Consider the following 18,797-nt stretch of genomic DNA (forward strand, 5'->3'; position numbering starts at 1 on the left):
CGAAAGGGTGTACGGACCGGTACTCGTTCAGAGAATGGGGATGCATAAATTAGAGTCTGTGCGAGATCGTACACAATTAAACGGTATGTGGAGCTGCGGCCTGAAATATCTCCTTATTAACATTGTTTTGCAGCGGATTCCTACGCCTTGTACGCTTCGTGGAAGTACTTCGAGGCTCTTTTCGGAACGCCTGATGCCGTTGTGGTGCCAAGGGATGAAGACGATGGTGTATCTGATACACTTGTTTGCGCTCCAACCGACACTAACGGCCCTGTTCTTAGCCGAGACAACGCCAAAGCTGATATCGATAAGTGGTGTGACTCTTTGAACCAAGGAACAATCAGCCAAGATGACACCCGCAAGGAGTATGTCAAGTCTTACGGTAGTCCTGGAAAGAAATACACGGATCTTGTCTACAGCGCCAACTGGGTTAAAGACGTTAAAGGCGATGGATGCCCTAGTAGAACCAGAGGCACAGAACCGAAGCACTGCAAGAAGGCTATGTACGAGGTATTGGATTCGTGTGGTAAGAAAGATGGAATGGATGGCGGGTCGTCGAGATATGGTGGAAGTCAGCAGGGAGATGAGCAGTGTGTGATTTGGAAGATTGAGATAATTGATCTTGGTATTCAGGGTTGAGGGAGAGAGGCCATCTAAATACATTTTCTGCGTTCGAAGCTACCATGATGACCATATCTAAATGCTTACAGCAATAAACACTGCCAAAGCCAATGTCCCAATACCCATGATACTCAATGGGCGGCCTGGTACTGAAGCCGCACTAGTTTCTTTTGCTGAGTATGTCCAGACTTGCGACATGTTCATACCAGTATCCTCAAGCTGGCGGATAAAGTAATTGTCAAAACTTTTGGATCCCGACTTTTCATATCCCGCTACAAATGTAGTCGGTAGTTCGCACCAAAGAGTGCATCTGTAGACGTTGACCATGTTTGGATAACAAATCTCAGTCATTCCCCCGTAGGAGTCGTTGTGCAAGGGGATCCATGCTGTTGGTACATCATCTCCAAGAGATGGCAGTTTGCTAGGTATTCTTCGTATATCGCATTTTCTAGTGACAATATCGGTGAGGTTGGGAAGTGAGTTATTCGACGACATCTTGAAGGGCTTGGGTTTGACGATAAATGCAATTGATCTTCAGTGAATCTTATCTGAACGATAATAGTTGTGCGATGTCGCAATGTGCCACAAGAAATGGATGGTAATCAAGCTGATGAAGATCTGGTTATTAGAACTTAATTTGATGGGGTTGTTTTCAAAATTTCCTAGCTTGAGTCGTGCAGCTTTGTCAGGAAATGTAGGGTTATCAGAACTTAATTAAATAACCTTATTATCTACTCTAAACTCTCTACAGCGGCGCATATAGCCCGAGATAGGAATAGGCCGAGTGACATCACTAGAATGGGGTAAAACCATGGTTCTAGCTCTTGGCGCCAGCTACGCCTCACTAAGATCTACATCGAACACCAATAGTAAAAGCTGATGACTGAAGAGGAGCTGAAAACATCAATTTGAGGGAGGGGACAAGGCTGAAAAATGATCGTCACGCAAATGAGGGAAGCCAAGGACGAAGACCAGTAATCATTATTTTAAGCAGCCTACAGATAGGACACCATCAGAGTACCAGAAAATTTGACCACTGTAAGCATAACAGATGAAATTAGTGGGACAGTTTATGCTCCTGAGACCATATTTCTTAGACTACTTATTTTTATACCTTAAGACTTAGGACACCAGTCGTCCATGTTCCTTGTCCAGTATCACTTCCACCACTATAGCCGGCATAGTCGCCAATCATTTCGATAATGTTGACCAGAGCATCTTTGGAAATGATGGTCACCTAAATAGTAACCTCTTCATTTACCTCTTCAGTCTTTTGGGATAAGTAGCAGGTACAACGTTGCTTATGGAAGCGCCAGTCTCTCTCTTCTTTTTTCTTGTAACACGCAAACTCTACGCGTGCGCCCCAACCAGTCCATTTGGGGTACCTTTCCATGGAAACCCATTTTGAGCTGGGTCCAACAATCGGTCCATACTTCCAGCCTGATTCCGTGGCTTGACTCTTTTCGTAGCAGTACATAGGCCCATCCAATTCTTCTGTATCGCTGGCTGTTGATGCAACAGGATCTGGCTGCGGGCCAAAAACAGCGTCTTCGCGTTGTTCCAAGAACATTGCAAAGTCTACGGCTACTTCGAGTCTTGTTCTGACGCCGTGCATACCACGGATTACAACTTTCTCAACTTCGTTCTCGACAGACTCGAAGGAAATTGGACTGCTTAGACCATCGTTTTCGCCGGTAAGAAGTATCAGTGCCGTCATAGTGGAGATGTCCTCAATGGAGCTGCAATTGCAATAGCTTTTAGCCGGTATGACGATGAGAAGCGCCTTGAATACGGCTGTTATGGTGTAGAACTGTCTTGGCGGAAGGTTAAGCAGTCGCGTGTGTATAGTTGAACGTAAGCCCATAGCTACATCCATAGAAGTGGCTTCGCCACTTGACTCGGGCTGGTTACAGACCTCAACAACCTTTGTAATGAATTGTCCTCGCTCAATTTCCGATCGATAAGGTCGAAACCACATCTTATAGAGATAGTTGTGAAGAGTAATGAAAAATGGCCAAGCGAGTCCATATGTCTTCTTGTCACCTCGAAGCATATATATGGGAACAGTCTTGTTAAAGAAATCCAGAGCCCGGTAGCGTTCGAGTTGTGGTAGCTCAGCCATCGTCAGTGGATGGTTGGCCGGGGTTGTATATAGTGTCGCCCTATGCTGCGATTCAAGTATTCCTCGAAGGTGATGTAAAATTTCATGGGCTTCCAGATGCATCTCAGCATTAAGCCTCGGATAGACATTATCGCTCGGCTCGTACGGGGCAACGTAAGGAGGAAGTTAATCCCTTGATGACGAGGCGGTAGCGGGGCAATGTTTTCAACGTCTTCGAGGCATGTTGAAGTCGCGCATACGTGAGCGTTGGGTGATGTGTTGGGGGAGGAATGCCGCGGGGAGGGGCCGACTCTTCTATGGTAGATAACGCATAAACTTAAAGGTGGCTCAGCATGAGTAAGCTTCCAAAGTTTCATCACGGTATGAGTAACTGAACAACACTAACTCTGATCAACTATCTTAGGGATCAGTAGGTTTGACCTTATCCGTGTTATCATTTATGATCCAGGACATCTGTGTGGTTCATTTTCGGCTTCTGGTCTGGAACCTAGTTTACACAGGATATATCGTTTAAATATCTTATTTAATAGCAAACCTCTAGAGCGGTCTCAACGTTGCATCTACCATGACCTAGGAACCTTTCCCACGCCTACCCTAGCAGAACCTTGTCAGTTAGTCGATGTTTATATCTATTGCTAGCCGGTTTCAGTGGTTCATAGAACGTAGCGAGATATAAGTCCTTGTCTTGTCTTGAACAACTACAAGAGATAGAATGTAGGTCTTCAAGTGTTGGTGTCTAGCTAGCACTCCAATTATATCCCAAAGACATCTTAAAATGGTCCTTCACATGGCGCCTTCATTAGGTATGCCTTCACTGCACCTCTGTCTGTTTGTTCTTAGCAACGTATAGAACACGAATGGATACCGCTGATTTCTCCATAACTCATCTGATGGCCATCGCTGCTGGAGTTATTTTGTGCACCTTATTTGGTTCGATCTTATAGCAACTAATTTGGGTATATCTGCCAAAACAATAGTGTCTTTCTTTTTTTGCTCAATTGATTACATCTAGAATAAATTTCTCGATATTCTCTAGTTAAAATTCATTAGAACTTTTTGGTTCAGAAATAGTCAGTCAATGTCTACAGAGCATAAATGCTCAGAACTTTATGGTGTGAAGGCTATATCTGTAACTGCACTCGCGGGGTTTGAAGACTTGGCTGCTGGGGTACAGGGGAAATAATTATTAGGTCAGTTTATGCTATCTGGACGATACTTGTTCAACTATGTTTTTTTCACCCCGAAGCCGCGGGAAGTCAACTTTCCCAAGACGCACTAATGTGCCAAGGTTCGCATACGACGTAATTTTATAAAGATGGGTCTTGCACCAATAGGATGGAAGCTGGACCTGCAGATCATATAAACTTGATAAGGAAGCTCGTATTGAGCTTGGTCTCCTGACTTCAACAGCGTCGTATTGACAGAGAAAACCATTTATATACAGAGCATATTTCCTTGCACAACTTTGATTCCTGGAGATATCGCAAAGCCGTCTTCAATTATCAACAATGACTGGTTTCCCTCTCCGAAATGCTCTGATTGCAGCTGTCGCTTTTGGCCCAGCTTCAACCGCGACCAAGACACCTTCCGGGGTTATCGCCATCCCGCTAACTCGAGATGAAGGCTTGACCGCATATTTTGCCAAGCTTCAAGTTGGCACGCCACTGCAGACACAGTATCTCAAGATCGATACGGGCAGTCCGCGATATTCTTTCCTGGACCCTCGTAATGAGATATGCGAAAGAGGAGGAAATTCGTGCCTCGTGTTTGGGACCTTCAACAATGAAACATCTTCGTATGTTCTCAGAAATATGGACGTCTAGTTCCAGCTGCTAACAATGCCACAGCACATGTCAATACCAGGGTCCTAATTTCGCCGACGCTTTGGGCTATGTTGGCCGGGGCGATTATTTGAGCGATACTGTTGTTTTTGGTGGTGTTTCAACCGAAAACATGTACTTTGGCTACACCTCTGGATACAGTTTCCCAGACAAACTCAGTGGTGATATCTACACCATCCTCGGTAAGACCCTGCGATAAGGGAAATGCCTCAAATAGATGCTAACGTCAAAACAGGCTTGTCACTGGAGTGTGGTTACGACTTTGCTGGCCCTGATTGCACTTGGAGATCGTCCTCATACGCACTTCCGGAGCTCAAGAATGCCTCTAAAATTGACTACATGTCTTCGAGTATCTACCTCGGACCCGATGACAAGGAAGCTGCCAACGCCATGATGCTCCTTGGCGGCGCTTATGACAAAGCGAAGATCGATGGCGATCTCATCACGGTGCCCATGGTTGACCCCTTCGATGTCCAGCTCACCGGTGGTCAAACCAACTCGGTCAATGTCACTTCTGTTGAGGTTTTCGTTAGTAATGACAACAACAGAACAACAGAGACTTACGGCGAAATGGGAGTCGGCGTCCCCGTGCTGATGGACACGGGTGTTGCAAGCTGGTACCTCACTGACAAGACCTTGGTTCCTATTTACCGTGCTTTTGGTGTCACCGAGGAGCCTGCACTTGGTCAGAGATACTTTGTCGTCGACTGCAAATATGCTGACCCAAAGCGATCTGACGGTCATGTCTCTGTTGAATTCGGTGACCACGGAAAGATTGAGGTCCCGTTCCATGGCATAGTATCAAAGTTTCCTGATAACACCTGTGGAGTCTTTGCTTCTACTCGTGGCGACACTGTGGCCATCTTTGGTGACCCTTTCCTACGCAACGTGTATAGTATCTTTGATCAGGAGAACTTGTCTCTCTCAATGGGATATGTGAAGCACACAGATGAGGAGGACATTGTGCCTTTACCCCATGGAGGTTTCAAGCCGACTTATTCTTAGACAGATATAATTCCGAGATAGACCAGTATAACGTTCTTGATCGATGTGATACATTTCTTGAATCTGCATTTATTGTACCTATGTCTACGTACACTTTGAGTCCTCGTTATTGCTCCTTTCCTGATGAAACATCACATGGTTTCCTGATACAATTCAACGACTTTTGGGTGGCTGGCGCTCCGAGATCTTTGGATTCTTCATCATCATTGGTCTTCTCTGTCATCTAGTCTTCATCCAGAACAACGCCATTTACGTTTGTGGCTATCAAGATGTCGTAAGCTTTCAGTTTTCTTGACACCAGCTCAAGCAATTCCTTACGGCGAATGAGTTCAAGGTGTCGACGGATCTGCAAATTGTGAAATGACATACGATGCATTATGTGACAGGTAACGCGGTCGAGATTCCATCATGATCTAAGAACCATAAAACCTAACCTAAAGATTTACTAAATTATTACATATTCCCTAAATAACTTTGCTGGGGCCACTCTTGGCTGGAGTACCGTTGTTCTCAACACACTCACCCTATTTGTTACTCAACGTGCGCAGTACGATTGCAAACATCGATAAGAACACTTGATTGAGGTTTCAAGCCGACTTGTTAATAATGTGAAATCAGTAAGCCAACACCAAAATGGCATTTGCAAATATACAACTAGCCATATCTCGTGCATTTTGTCATTATCCAAAATCCTAGAACCTAAACCATAACCCCAACACAACCTCATTTATCTAACTAATCACCCTTGTTTGGGTCAATCTTCGCCGTGATACAGTTATTCTCAACCCAACCGCCCTGCTTATTCCCCTTTGCAGAACAATCACAAGAATCAATAGGGACCTTCATGTACCTAATACACTCATCAAAGTCGGCCTTCCATAATCATCCTTCCTTAACCTCAAACAGGACTTTGTAGTGGTAACCTCGGCCACCACCTCCAGGTAACAGCTTTTTCTCGAGCTTATCGTTGGACCAGTAATACCCGTTTTCCTTGTTCTTGGGGACCACCTTGTTACAGGAGGACTCAGCGTTCACAGTGATGGAGTCATAGCTGACTTTCGGGCCTTCGTCGTAGCAGTGCTTGACGTTCTGAGACGGGTCGGGGGACTCCATGGTTGGTGTGAGTGTGGGTGTCGTGCTGGTCGTCTCGGTATTGACCCATGAGGCACACTGCGAGTTGGTGACGCAAGCACCGCCGTGATTACCAGTACCCAAGTTACACTGAGTGTAAGTGGCCGTTGAGGCGCATGAGCTGCCATCAGGCGTCGAGATAGATAACGGTGGGGCGTTGGTGAGAGTAACAAAGTCTGTCAGCTGGGCAGAGTCCTCGGTAGTTGAATTGATCATCTCCTCCGAAGAAGAAGTTTCCTCTGTGGTAGAAGTCGACTCTTCGGAAGAAGACTCCTCAGAACTGGTCCTCGTAGAGGTAGCAAAGGTAGTGGACTCTTCAGATGTAGTGGTATCTGATGGAATAGGACGATCACATGAACGTCCAGAATCCTCGCCATCTCGCTTCTTTATCCACGTCCAAACCCAAGCTGGTTCTGGTATAGCCCATTGACGAGTAACATCATCCAAGCTGGCGAGCTTCATGTTCCATACGGGGACTTTCTGTACCCATGCCGCAGAATTCTTGGCCCGAATGTTTACAGCTGCCGCCAAGTCCGTCTTCAACTTGTTAATGACCTTAATCTTGGCATCCTCGACCTCGTTATTGATGGACCAAGGATCCTGCCCGTTGAACCGAGTCTGCATAAAGGTCTTGTACCTGTCCGGAGAAGACCATAAGCCATTCTTCACGGCAGAGTCGTTCATACAGCCCTTGACCTCGTTATCCATGTGCGTAGTATAAACCCAAATTAGCAAATGATATAGCAGAGACTCAATGTTAACTTACAATCTTGCATATATCCGCTGGTTATGTCTAATCATGGAGTTAATCGCTTCGGGTGCACTGAACATCTCAACCCTGATCGCTATCTTCTCAAGGAATAGAAACTTGTTTTTGAGTTGTTTTTCTGCTTTCTGTTCAGATGTTGAAGTCCTAACGTCATTTTGGGCATCGGACCATTCAAAACCCTGCTCCTTGACTTTTTGCGGATTGGCAACTAATGTCTATGGAGCAATATGCGTTAGAACAGCTGCTATCAATACGTTGTGAGTTATCTTACCTTTGCACCTCCGTTGGTCCATTGATCCATGCCGATGAAATCCTCTAAATAATGTGCATCCTTGATCGTAAGACAGATGCCTTATCAGTGCATGTGGTAGAAGAAGTCTCATCATCCTCGTCATCTTCACCATCATCATTGTTGTCACTCTCAGATGTAGTGGAAGGAGTTGAGCAACCTGGAGGAATGCAAGGGAAGGTGAACTTGGGAAGACCTGGAAGCTTGAACCAAGTGTCAGGCGTCTTGGGAAAATTCCAAAGGATGATGCCGGAGCCCGATCCGCCACAATTCTTGCAGCCGACAAGAACTGGAACAATAGTTAGCTCAGAAGAGTCGCCTGATGTGGTGGTGATCCAAGTGTTGGATGTCCACTCAGGATGACCACTGACTGTTGACGCAGCGAATCCCTCGGGAGCATCTGTGACTGTCGGGAACGGTGCGTCTCCAGCGGTAGTAGTTATTACTGGCGCTGTGTTCGATGTTACGGATGGGCCGTTTCCGTTAGGTGCGGTTGTCGAAGGAGTGTCGTTGTTTCTATCGGTTATGACAGCAGCGTCAGTAGTAGTAACACCTATGGCGGTAGAGGGTACGTCATTGTCTGATGAGACTTCAACCTTTGTGGTATCAGAGTTGTCACCAGCAGGCCGGGTGGTGATATCATCAACATCAGTAGCAGGCTGCGTGACAACGTCCGTCTCGTCAGGCTGGGCACCTTCTGTGGTAGTTGCATCAACCGTAGAGGTGTTGTCAGATACCAAGTCAGCGGTTTTGTTGGAGCCATTATCCCGGGTCTGCTCTGCGGAGGTTGGAGTCTGCTCCGCAGAGGCAACTGTTGTCTCAGGGCCAGTTATAGCACTTGTAGACACGTCATTTGCGTCAGTTGAGACGACAGTGTCAGTATGCGCGGGGAGTTTCTCAGTAACAGACCCAGTGGTGGTCTGTTCGTTGACATCGGTGTTAACCGGGGGAATCTCAGAAGATTTCTCCGGTGCAATGCCTGTTGCCTCAGCGATATCCTGTGAAGTATTGCCAACACCTGTTGTAGAGGTCTCAGTGTGAACACCTTGAGCATCGGTGCCAGAGGGAGAGATAGTCTCATCAGGCGATCCTGGTAATCCAGTCACGGTGAAATCAGAGTTTTGTGTGATAGCTGACACATCGGCTGTACCATCTGTCGCGTCTCCAGTAGCATGAGGTTGTCCCTCAGTGAGACCAGCAGAGCCGGTAACATCACCAGATGCGTCACCGTTTGAGACAGTTTCAGGGGCTTCCTCAGTAGGAACAGCTCCATCGGTAGTAGTCTCAGTGGCAGCAACACCATCGGCCAAGCTAGATGCATCTGATGAAGCAGCTATAGTGTTATCGACATCACCGGAAGGCTTTCCAATAATATCTGTATCAGTTACAGTAGCTGGTAGTTGGGTAGCATCATCACCAGACTGACCAGGAATGTTGTCAGTTTCGGTAGCACCGACACTGTTTGTCAAGCCAGAACCATCTGACGGCGAACCAGTGTTATTTACATGCTCAGATGGCTGGCCAGCGATACCAGTAGCTGTACCAGTTACTGGTAGTGGGCTTGTAGCGTCACCAGCAAAGGTTGCAGTTTCGCCATCAGAACCACTTGCAATATGAGTCTCTACTGTGGTATCCTGGGCGGACTGTGTAGTGACGAAATATGTTGAGGGGGCTGAGGGTAGATCATAATCTTTGTGGGTGACGTCTCTCGCTGGTTTACCGGGACTGGCTAGAGCACCTGCGCCCCAAAGAGCCAAGAGTAATGACTGTTTCATAGCGTGAAGGATGGAAAAGAGTTGAAAGAATAAAATATTGACCAGAGCAGAGGGTCTACTGAACAGATATTGTCCTTGTTCTATCATAGAAACAAACGTTGGATGGGGATGGCAGACTACAAGAGGATAGTATTATATCTATACCAGAGCTCGTGACATTCCGATACAGAAGATTGTTGGGACTTGGCACTGCTGGAAACGCCGACAACTCTGGATAGGTCTTGAGCGCCTCATCAGCGTTCAATCGTATCCTAGACCATGAACGGCATCACCATACATCATCACAAAAGACCACAAGAAGTTCTGTACTTTCCGGATCCGTGGCACAAATCCACCTGGTCAAATTAGACGGTTAGTAATATTATTTATTGCTACAGTCATTGTGAAACAAAATGTCAGGATCTTGTGCAATTGTGTTTCATGTTACTACAGGGTTCAGACAGTGTTGGTTTGTTCGAGAATTAAAGAACGCAATTATCATGCGAGTAAATGAACATCATCCCACGACGTCTCGTTTCGAATCAAGGATCCGTCGTGGAGGAGGAAATTACAGTGGAAACGTGTAGAATCAACACAATTAGAATCGGTTGGTTGTACTAGCGCATCACCACGGTATCATTAGACTAGGATTACGCTTGTACGCTAACGACTGAAGAATAAGCCAAAATAAGAATATGTCCCAACTATGAGCTCCGTGTTTAACCTTGTAGATCAATAGACTGTTTCATCTCATAAAGATCTACAGGGTCTTTTTCTCCGCTCTCCACTTTCTGTCCGTTCATCATCTTCTTTGTTTCATAGGCACACATACGTGCACGGTACTAGGCAGATGTCATGTGCTTGCACCGAAGCTCAACCGTTTGCAGAGTTTTTTTTAGCCCGGCATTTCCTTTGTTCGATCATCCTTGATTCTTCACTCTCTCAACTGCGCACCTCATTTTTGAGACCTCGTCATTATCCTCTTCCATCTCAAACTTCCCGCGACACTCATTATTCTCAGTCAGCAGCCATGGCAAATCCCGAATTTATTTATTGCACTATCTGTGGCATGAGTTTTGAGGACGACTCATGCGTCGTCTATTCTGGTCCTCACTGGCCAGAAGCCGATTTTCATTCTCGGAAAGTCTCGGACCAAGAGCTTACCCGCTACGAAGCCGAGGCTGAAAGTCAATACGGTAAAGCAGCACTTCCTACTGGCCAAGTTATCTATCCTCCAGAGGCTTATGACGAACATGGGCATGATGAAGATGTTCCGGACGGTGTCGCTCCAGCAAAGATGTACATTGCTATCCATCCAGCTTGCGAAGATATGGCCAAACGTGTCATGAAGACTTCATCCAATACCAAGATCCGTACAATTGGTGATCTTTGGTTGGGTTTGGAACGTCGTTGTGCTGGTTATCTCAACTGGGCCTGGCAACAGGAAACTCAAGGACGTGACATCAGATTTATTCCTTTCATTCCCTACAACTCGATTGATGAGCCTGGCTTGGCTGGCTATTATGTCCCATTCCATTGCCTTATACATTGGGGCGACGAGTGGGAAGGATGGGTACGTATACTGTTCTGCGCCAAACTTCGAAGACATGGACTAATAAGGTCATGATAGTGGGATGAGAATCCTGTCGACATTCCCAACTTGACCACGGACTTGATGTCAAACCTCGAGAGAGTTGAACCTACCCCCGCCCCAAAGCTTAAAGAACTATTGGAACTTTCGCCAAACGAGATCAAGAACCACATACACACCTTTGTGCAGGACGGAGAATTCTCGCTTGATTGCAACTATCTCATGCCTCAGTCCATGTGGGCGGAAGTATTCTTCCACATTCCCTTCCTCTGGGATCTTGACATCGATACCGTGTATAAAAAGACAGGGTCCGGCAAGGACGATCTGGAGAAGTGGAACTGGGAGAAACTCACAAGGCAGGTCATGAGCCGCGCGGAGATATCGCATGACGTGAGGCCCTGGGTTGACGATGAGGAGGCGTGGGATTATTCGAATGTTAGACTCAATGTTCCCGGTGGTTTCACCAATCGGCGGAGGATCTGGCAAATACTAGAGGAACTACATCCAGATGTTGCGCTGTGGAGGCATCAGGATTGTGAGTGGTAGCTTATTGGGAACTATATTTGAGGGTATAACATACGATCCCATAGTATTCAACACCCCTGCTGGTGAAGATGATCGAGTTTTGTTTTTAAGTTAATGCTTGCTACAACACTATGCCTATGTCCGACAATATCGTGACTTAGTAGTTTCTGCCAGTATTTGTAGAATGACTCTAACCAGTTTCGTAGTGTTCAGACACGGCTATCGCTTTTTTTATTTGTTTTCTATACTTTACTCAACGGATTCAAGTCTAAGGCTCTCAATTTACTCCAATCTCTGACAAAAGATCCACACGGATTGAAATCTCAAATGCCAAATCAAGGTTCTCTCAATAACTTACTTTCCCACCAAGATCATCCGCTGTGACTAAAGGCCGTCTCTTACCTACCGGAGATTGATGTACTGCGGCATTATCTTTTGCGAGCACGCATACGCGTAGTTTTGTTCAAGATGCCGTATCTTTAGTGGTTCTATGGTCAAACAAGTAGTTGGACAGGATTTGACCATTCAGAAATCTCTAATATCATATTGCCACCGTTGTTGATATTATCATGTTCTATCACAAAGAAAAAAATCACAATGAAGAAACAATTTCCAATTGGCTATTCAACGATTCAAATAAAATAAAGGACTAACTCCAATATCCATCAAACTTAGTGGCAAAGTCCCTCATAGCAGTTCAAAGTGCAGTCATCCCTTGTAACAATTAGCAGCGTATTTGAAAGACTCGAATGGTACAAAACTTACTCCGTGTCACCGCAAACCCAGGTGTTCTTGTTACAACACTGGTTATCTGTGCCGACGCAAGTCGCGTTGTTATGGTCGGGACCACATCGACCATCATAGGCCCGAAGTGGTTCGGGGACTGAAGCAACGTTAGCATAAATGTTAACTGTTCAGCTAAGAATAAACTCACATCCGTCCACACAGTATCTTATGTTAGGTAAAATGTTTTTGCAATCACCATTGAGTCTGGGGTTCAAGTCGTAGAACTTCTCAATCGTAATGTCCCATTTCTTGACCATGGAGGCACATGTGTTGGCATCAGCCTTGGGTCCTGCGACCTGGCTCATACGACAATTAATATCGCCTGCGCTCAAGGCAGAACTGAGCTTCCAGGTCGAAGGTTGACATTCGTCTTTTGACACGGACGGGTGAACTAGGGACAGGCTCAGGAGAGACAGGCGAACAAGCCATGAAGGACCCATTTTGAAAGGAAAAGTTTGAAGACTTTGACTGAAAGCTAGCAGGATGAATGATGAAATAAGATTCTCTGAGTCTGAGAAATGCGGTAACATATATCATCAGGTTGTGTACAATCTACTACACTAACATACGATTAAGCGAGACCCGCTCTGTAGATCATGAAACAAGCTCTTTTCCACTTTCACGGCTCCCTGCTGTAAGCCCCGTTTTTCAATTATTGTGGCTTGTCGGTGATGTCCGCGGCAATTGCAATGTTTCAGTCAAAATGTTTATGTCCGGAAGATCCCTACCGCTGAAGAATAGCGACCGTTAGTTTGCGCCTGTTGGTTCCTGTCTTTTGTGAGTCAGTTGTCTGGTGTAGATTGTGGGTTTTTTGCCATGGACCTAGCTGGGATCATGCTTAGTTGACGGACAGGGGACTTTCAGCCCAACAGCCTTATACGCACAGAAGATCTCCACAGCGTAGCCTGGAAGACGCGCCGACTTAGAGCAGTAGTGCCGAAACCCCTCATTGTGGAGGGACCCTCAGTCTGACCGCTGCACAAGCTTGTCTCCTACAAACCTCCACAACATATCATGAGCTACAGTCCGCGAAGTCCAGGCGCAGAGGAACAACAAAAGAAAGATGACGCTGCCTGGGAAGAGCGCATACAGCAGCTTGTCAAACTTTCCAACCCCAGACCTAGACCACTAACGCCTGACGCTACGTGTTCAAAAGCTCCAGTAGCACGTTTTCAGAAGTCTTGCCAGTGGTTTAAGATACCACCATATATACGCAGGGATATCCTTCGACTAGCACTTGGAGATGCACGTCTTCATCTTCAATTAATCCACGGCTACCAAGAAGATACTTTCGCTGAACCAGATCGACAAGGCTGGCGATGGAGAAGCTCAAGATGTCATCGTCTCTCGCCGGACGATATTACACAAGGGCATGCTATGACTAATGGTGGTCTTCCCGGGCCGTGGGCCGATGGATGCCATTTGAAAGGTGCGCCTATCGGTGTAATGGGTTGGCTTCTATCTTGTCGTCAGAAGTAAGTCTGACACCTGCTCGGAACTGACTTAGGTTCTTCCAATGATATTGTGAGTATCGAGGTTGACAGACACACAGCTACTCCGAGACGATAGAAATACTCTATTCAACTAATATCTTGATATTGAACGGGCAGGCAATGATGATTCATCTCCATCAATTGATACCGCCACAAAGGCTCGAGACCGTTACGTCCCTTGAGGTTAGATGGTATCTAAAAACGCGCTTCACATCATGGGACGACACGATGGATAAATTAGATGAAGATCATCTTGAGAGTGTCTTCAATCAGCTATCCTCACCATACTTCCCAGCACTGCGTAACCTGTATATCACGCTTGAAGACTCATCCCAAGCCCGTCTTTCTATTAATGCAATGGAAAACTACCAGGAGATCATTCACAAACACCTTTATAACTTCTCGCAGCGAATGAGTCGCTTGAAACAATTCTCTTGCGCATTGCCCTCCACCTTCTTTGAGCATATCTACCAGGAAGCGACGGAAGAAATTCGAGGAAGATCTGCTATAGAGTACGAGTCATACCGACAAGTCTGGCGTGACTCCGATGGTCAAATGACAGTTGTTCGAATACCGTACGTTGATAATTATCCTGGTCCGCCGCATCATATACTTCAGAACAGTAACAGTGGAGGCTTTTGGATCCTTGAGATACCTGATGGAGACTGAAAGTAGTAAGTATTGTCATGGACCTGTGGGTAGCAGAAAGATTAACCTCTTCAGTCTTAGGGTATAAGAATAAGTAGTCTAAGGAGCATAAAGTGATCTATTAATTTCGTCTCTTATGCTTCCAGCGGCCAATTTTTTCCATTACTTTGAGGGCAGATGGGTGAACCCTCCTAACCCAAGTACTCTACATCAAAAATCCCAATCACAGCGTGGTCTCTTCATGCTCCAATCCAGCATCCTTCGCCTTCTTGTCTGCCAGCTCACACAAGAACCTAAACTCATCACCACTGACTTGGCTCACACTGAGCCTCGATTGCTTCAGCAACTGCATCGTTTCCAATGGACCACCAGCCTTTCCCAGCTCTTTCAACTCCTTAAGACCAATCTGCACGGCGAACTTCTTGCGGAACTCGACATGCACCAAATCCCAGATGGGTTTCTCCTTGGTCGATTTGGGATCGTAGTATGGGGCGCTTGGTTTGCGAGCGGAGCCTGGAGAAAGAAATGTCAGAGAAACTACAAGACAATTGGGGAGAAGGAAACAAACGTACGATCTTCAGAGAATTCCTTGACGATTTCCATTATACCGACTATGCCTGGTTCCTTGCAGTTGCTGGCGTAAAAGAAGGCGAGATCACCCGCATTCATTTTCCTCATGTTATTTCTTGCTGCTATATGTCAGCGTCTTTTTCTTCTCGTCCAATTCAGTGTCCGTACCAGCATAGGCTCGAATGCCTGCAATAATGTTAGTGCTTGACTTGTCAGAAGATCAGGGAGTCTCACCATCCCATCCTTCAGGTTCTGTCTTGGCCCGCAGATCATCAATCGAAAACTTGACATCAACGCCATTTTCGATGCGCGTCTCGGGCTCGGCTTTCATCAACCAGTACCACTGTCCATCATGTTTAGGCGCATCGGGATTCGTCGTGGGGATGGAGTCGATATCTGGATCTTCGGATGAAGCGCGTGAACGAGATTGGTTGGATTCTTGTTTCTTGGCGGGCTTCTTTGGCTTCAAGGCTTCTGCGTCCGGTTTTTGTTGCTTTGGTGAAGGCTTTGGCTCGTCTTCTTGTTTCTTTGTGGACTTCTTTGGCTTTGGACTTTCTTTTGCATCCTGTCTCTGCTTTGTTGTGGGTTTTGGCTCGTTGTCTTGTTGCTTTGCTGGTTTCTTTGTTGGAGCTGTCTTGGTCGCTGGAGCTGCTTCAGGTTCTGGTTGGCTTTTGGATGCTGCTTGTCGTAGAGACCGTCGCTTTGGCGCAACTTCTTCACTGGCTGCGGGGGCACTTCTTTTTCGGGGCGGCATGATGTAATGGATGATATGCGTTGCGATGGGAAATGTGTTGGATGATTTTGTCAGAGGTTCTACACGCGACGCGTCGGAGTTGAGGCTTGACAGATGCACAGCCACATCTCTGATTGCGCCACAATCATGATGGTGAAACAACGGCTGCAGGGTAATGGCACGATCAGAAGTTGAGCGGCCTTGAATACGTCTTTCTGCATTACAATTTAGTAGTAAGCAGAGGTTTGATCGAGTATTTGATTTGCAAGATTTACTTTTCTCTGTCGATGCGCTTGGACTGGAGTTTTTTGTTCAGGTCCTTCAATCTGTTCACTTGGTAAGATTTACGACGATACTAACATTTAATTATGGACAAATTCACCTAGACGAACATTGTTCTTCACTTATGATGTCATAAATTAATTTCATTCTTATGCTTAAATACTGTCTCTGCTCATATGCTATTCCAAAAATGCATAAAAATGTTTCAAATCGCTAGTCCATGCCCGTTCTCGTGTCCTGTTCAAAATGCCGTCCACCATAATGCATCGTTTTTCACCCACTCGTCCGTTTTATTCCCACGCTCTTTCATTTCGTTTAATGTTTCCACAGCTCGATTGTGTTGAGCCTTGGCCATTGTGTATTGCTGTCTGAGGACATAATATGTGAGCCCGTATGCAGCTGTATAATTCGTTAGTACTGGTTGTTGAATGAAAATAGGTGGCGGACAACATACCTGCTGCTGTTGTGACGAGCGCTGCAGTGGGTAATGAGCGGGCCAGTCTCGCTGTGAGTCTGGGAGCTGGGGGCTGGTGGAAGTCAAAGCGGGGAAGAGCTGATCCGAATGAATTTGTTGTCATTGTGAAGTTATTGATTTGTTTGTGTAAAACAATTGAAGTGTGTTTGTTCGTTTAGTTGGTTTGTAGGATTGAATTGTGTTGATATGGATATTGAGTGATTGACTGAATAGAGACTGTTTATATATTCATTTCTGGTCGGGTCCTCCCGATAATTCATCACATCATGTTGTTCACAGGACGTTTTTAGTGGGTCAACTCGAACGGTAACTCTGCTGAATCTTTTGTCATATGGTGTGATTCAACTGCTGACATTCCCCAGCTCGTAACAGTCCAGGGGTACGTACCCCAGCCACTAAAGTACCCCAGAAGTTTAATCAAGACCATCAATACCACCATTCCGAAGCATGCCACAGGGTCCATTACTGAAAATGCCTTTTTGCTTGATCAAAGTGTTGCGGTTCGTAAAGAATCTTCCAACAACCGTTTGCGTATAAAGTTCTCCAGTCGGGCAGTATCTAGACTGCCAGTTCTGTACATAGCATTTCGTTTCTACCACGTCAAAACGAGTAAACCGACAGTTTGGGTTCTTGTGACATGCCTCGCAGCATGAAATTGGCGTGTACCCAGATCCTAGATTGAATACCATCAAAAAGTCGAGATCCGAAGGGGATGTAGCTGTGATTACCGTTCCTCCATTGGCAGTGACGAGAATGTTACTGTCCTGGCAGGCGGCATACTCGGTTGCGATGGGTACCAGTGATTCGACAACAACTGGAGACAATCCTTGTAAGCTAGATTTGAAAAATGAATAATGTTTGACTTACCAGTCTGTACAATAGTGGAAACTGAAGTTGTCTCCGTCCAAGAAGTTGTTTTAGGATAAACAGTTGATGTAACAGTCGTACTTAGATCAGGAGGATACTCAGTAACGGTAGAGATCTGCACAATAGTCGACATGACACTCTTGGTAGCAGCCTTGAGCGTAACTCTATTGCCTTGGACCTTTGTGGTGACGCTTTTGATGGAAGTAGTAGGCTTCTTCTTGACGCAGTTCACCTGCTGCGGGTACAGAGCAGGGGTCGGATCAAGCGAATCTTGATTCTCCCCCCTGTCCCCCTCAGCTCGAATCTTGTGTCTCGGGACATAACGTGACTCGGACTTGATAGCGATCCAGCCAGGAACAGTCGGTACTGTCTCTGTCACGTACTTGGTCGTGATGGTTGTACTATCGCTTGTGGTGATAGAAGTACTTGTTTGTGTGCTGTAAACAGTAATCTCGGCTGTTTGAGAGGTATAAGTAAGCAGCTGTCTACATGTTGAAAAAACACTTGCAAGTTCTTACAGGTAATTATGCTGGTTGCGGTTGAGACAGTTGGGTCGGCTATTTTTGTAGTCAAAACAACAGACGTAGTGCGAATGGTTGTTGTCTTGGCCTTGGGAACAACGACGACGTTGACTTTGCGAATGACTTTCTTGATTACAGTAATCTTGTCAACAACGGTAGCAGTCGATGTCGGGATCCGATTCGGTGCCAGAGAAACAGTGTCGAGTTTGGTGGAGCAGACAACCCCTGTTGCACCCAAATCAGCAGCCCAAGCCTGGGCGCCTAGAGCGCAGAGAAGCAAGAGTCTTTTGACAGCCACCATCGTGTGTAAGCTGTGCTGCTGGAAGACGTGATAGTTGTGTAAATTGTCTCGACGTCTTCACCGCATGTTTTTACCAAAAAGTATGAAGCAACGTGCTACTCATATAGGGGCTAGCAGTCTGCTATCTTTCCGGGGTTTTGAGTCTAGACATAAAATTCCTCTTAGCACATCAATAATTTTTAACACTATTGGAAATAGTGTAAGGCTTGACAAAATCTCTGACCATGATACCGTCTCCACTGGCGTACAAATGACCGTGTATTTCTGTCTAATCTCAGCCCTCGGTCGAAAAAGCATCAATTGGCAAACGACCCACTGGACTAAGTTAACTATCGAATTGTACAGATAAAAACGGTTAGCCAAAATATCGAGATGTCACCGGAAACAAGACGGTAATTTCCCCGTTGCGTTTAAGAAATTCTCCTGAACCTTCTGTAATGTGGCGTGATTTAACTGCTGACGATCCCCCGCCA

At 45.9% G+C, this 18,797-nt stretch overlaps 9 protein-coding genes across 9 annotated transcripts; 3 read left to right on the top strand and 6 right to left on the bottom strand.

Annotated features, from left to right (window-relative positions):
* Positions 1-1,858: 1,858 nt before the first annotated feature.
* On the bottom strand, positions 1,859-2,899 carry EDB82DRAFT_437293 (uncharacterized protein; the record flags this gene model as incomplete). Its single annotated transcript, XM_065607766.1, has 2 exons — positions 1,859-2,404; positions 2,546-2,899. Coding segments are annotated over 2 exons (900 nt in total), but the record flags the coding sequence as incomplete, so codon positions are not given.
* Positions 2,900-4,162: 1,263 nt separating this feature from the next.
* On the top strand, positions 4,163-5,632 carry EDB82DRAFT_285605 (aspartic peptidase domain-containing protein). Its single transcript, XM_025736735.2, has 3 exons — positions 4,163-4,538; positions 4,591-4,766; positions 4,820-5,632. Exons 1-3 carry the CDS (start codon positions 4,252-4,254, stop codon positions 5,587-5,589), a joined length of 1,233 nt encoding a protein of 410 aa, XP_025591665.1. The 5' UTR covers positions 4,163-4,251; the 3' UTR covers positions 5,590-5,632.
* An 839-nt stretch (positions 5,633-6,471) lies between these two features.
* EDB82DRAFT_528569 (uncharacterized protein) lies at positions 6,472-7,428 on the bottom strand (the record flags this gene model as incomplete). The annotated part of the gene is made up of 1 exon (XM_025736736.2): positions 6,472-7,428. One exon carries the CDS (start codon positions 7,426-7,428, stop codon positions 6,472-6,474), a length of 957 nt encoding a protein of 318 aa, XP_025591666.2.
* A 3,043-nt stretch (positions 7,429-10,471) lies between these two features.
* On the top strand, positions 10,472-11,787 carry EDB82DRAFT_568837 (uncharacterized protein). The gene is made up of 2 exons (XM_025736737.2): positions 10,472-11,105; positions 11,163-11,787. The coding sequence occupies exons 1-2, from the start codon at positions 10,563-10,565 to the stop codon at positions 11,667-11,669; spliced, it is 1,050 nt and encodes a 349-aa protein (XP_025591667.1). The 5' UTR covers positions 10,472-10,562; the 3' UTR covers positions 11,670-11,787.
* A 478-nt stretch (positions 11,788-12,265) lies between these two features.
* EDB82DRAFT_511044 (uncharacterized protein) lies at positions 12,266-12,916 on the bottom strand. The gene is made up of 3 exons (XM_065608878.1): positions 12,583-12,916; positions 12,414-12,531; positions 12,266-12,362 (listed from the first exon to the last, which is right to left on the bottom strand). Exons 1-3 carry the CDS (start codon positions 12,872-12,874, stop codon positions 12,320-12,322), a joined length of 453 nt encoding a protein of 150 aa, XP_065463072.1. The 5' UTR covers positions 12,875-12,916; the 3' UTR covers positions 12,266-12,319.
* A 463-nt stretch (positions 12,917-13,379) lies between these two features.
* EDB82DRAFT_285618 (uncharacterized protein) lies at positions 13,380-14,986 on the top strand. The gene is made up of 3 exons (XM_025736739.2): positions 13,380-13,909; positions 13,987-14,601; positions 14,651-14,986. The coding sequence occupies exons 1-2, from the start codon at positions 13,449-13,451 to the stop codon at positions 14,594-14,596; spliced, it is 1,071 nt and encodes a 356-aa protein (XP_025591669.1). The 5' UTR covers positions 13,380-13,448; the 3' UTR covers positions 14,597-14,601; positions 14,651-14,986.
* EDB82DRAFT_511046 (PUA-like domain-containing protein) lies at positions 14,657-16,294 on the bottom strand. The gene is made up of 4 exons (XM_025736740.2): positions 15,380-16,294; positions 15,314-15,331; positions 15,148-15,264; positions 14,657-15,088 (listed from the first exon to the last, which is right to left on the bottom strand). Exons 1-4 carry the CDS (start codon positions 15,897-15,899, stop codon positions 14,799-14,801), a joined length of 945 nt encoding a protein of 314 aa, XP_025591670.1. The 5' UTR covers positions 15,900-16,294; the 3' UTR covers positions 14,657-14,798.
* Positions 16,289-16,888, bottom strand: EDB82DRAFT_511048 (uncharacterized protein). Its single transcript, XM_025736741.2, has 2 exons — positions 16,615-16,888; positions 16,289-16,559 (listed from the first exon to the last, which is right to left on the bottom strand). The coding sequence occupies exons 1-2, from the start codon at positions 16,736-16,738 to the stop codon at positions 16,402-16,404; spliced, it is 282 nt and encodes a 93-aa protein (XP_025591671.1). The 5' UTR covers positions 16,739-16,888; the 3' UTR covers positions 16,289-16,401.
* A 25-nt stretch (positions 16,889-16,913) lies between these two features.
* EDB82DRAFT_466651 (uncharacterized protein) lies at positions 16,914-18,324 on the bottom strand (the record flags this gene model as incomplete). The annotated part of the gene is made up of 3 exons (XM_025736742.2): positions 16,914-17,449; positions 17,503-17,958; positions 18,021-18,324. 3 exons carry the CDS (start codon positions 18,322-18,324, stop codon positions 17,049-17,051), a joined length of 1,161 nt encoding a protein of 386 aa, XP_025591672.1. The 3' UTR covers positions 16,914-17,048.
* Positions 18,325-18,797: the final 473 nt, after the last annotated feature.

Source organism: Fusarium venenatum (genome assembly GCF_020744135.1).
Source record: "Fusarium venenatum strain MPI-CAGE-CH-0201 chromosome Unknown EDB82scaffold_4, whole genome shotgun sequence".
Taxonomy (NCBI): domain Eukaryota; kingdom Fungi; phylum Ascomycota; class Sordariomycetes; order Hypocreales; family Nectriaceae; genus Fusarium; species Fusarium venenatum.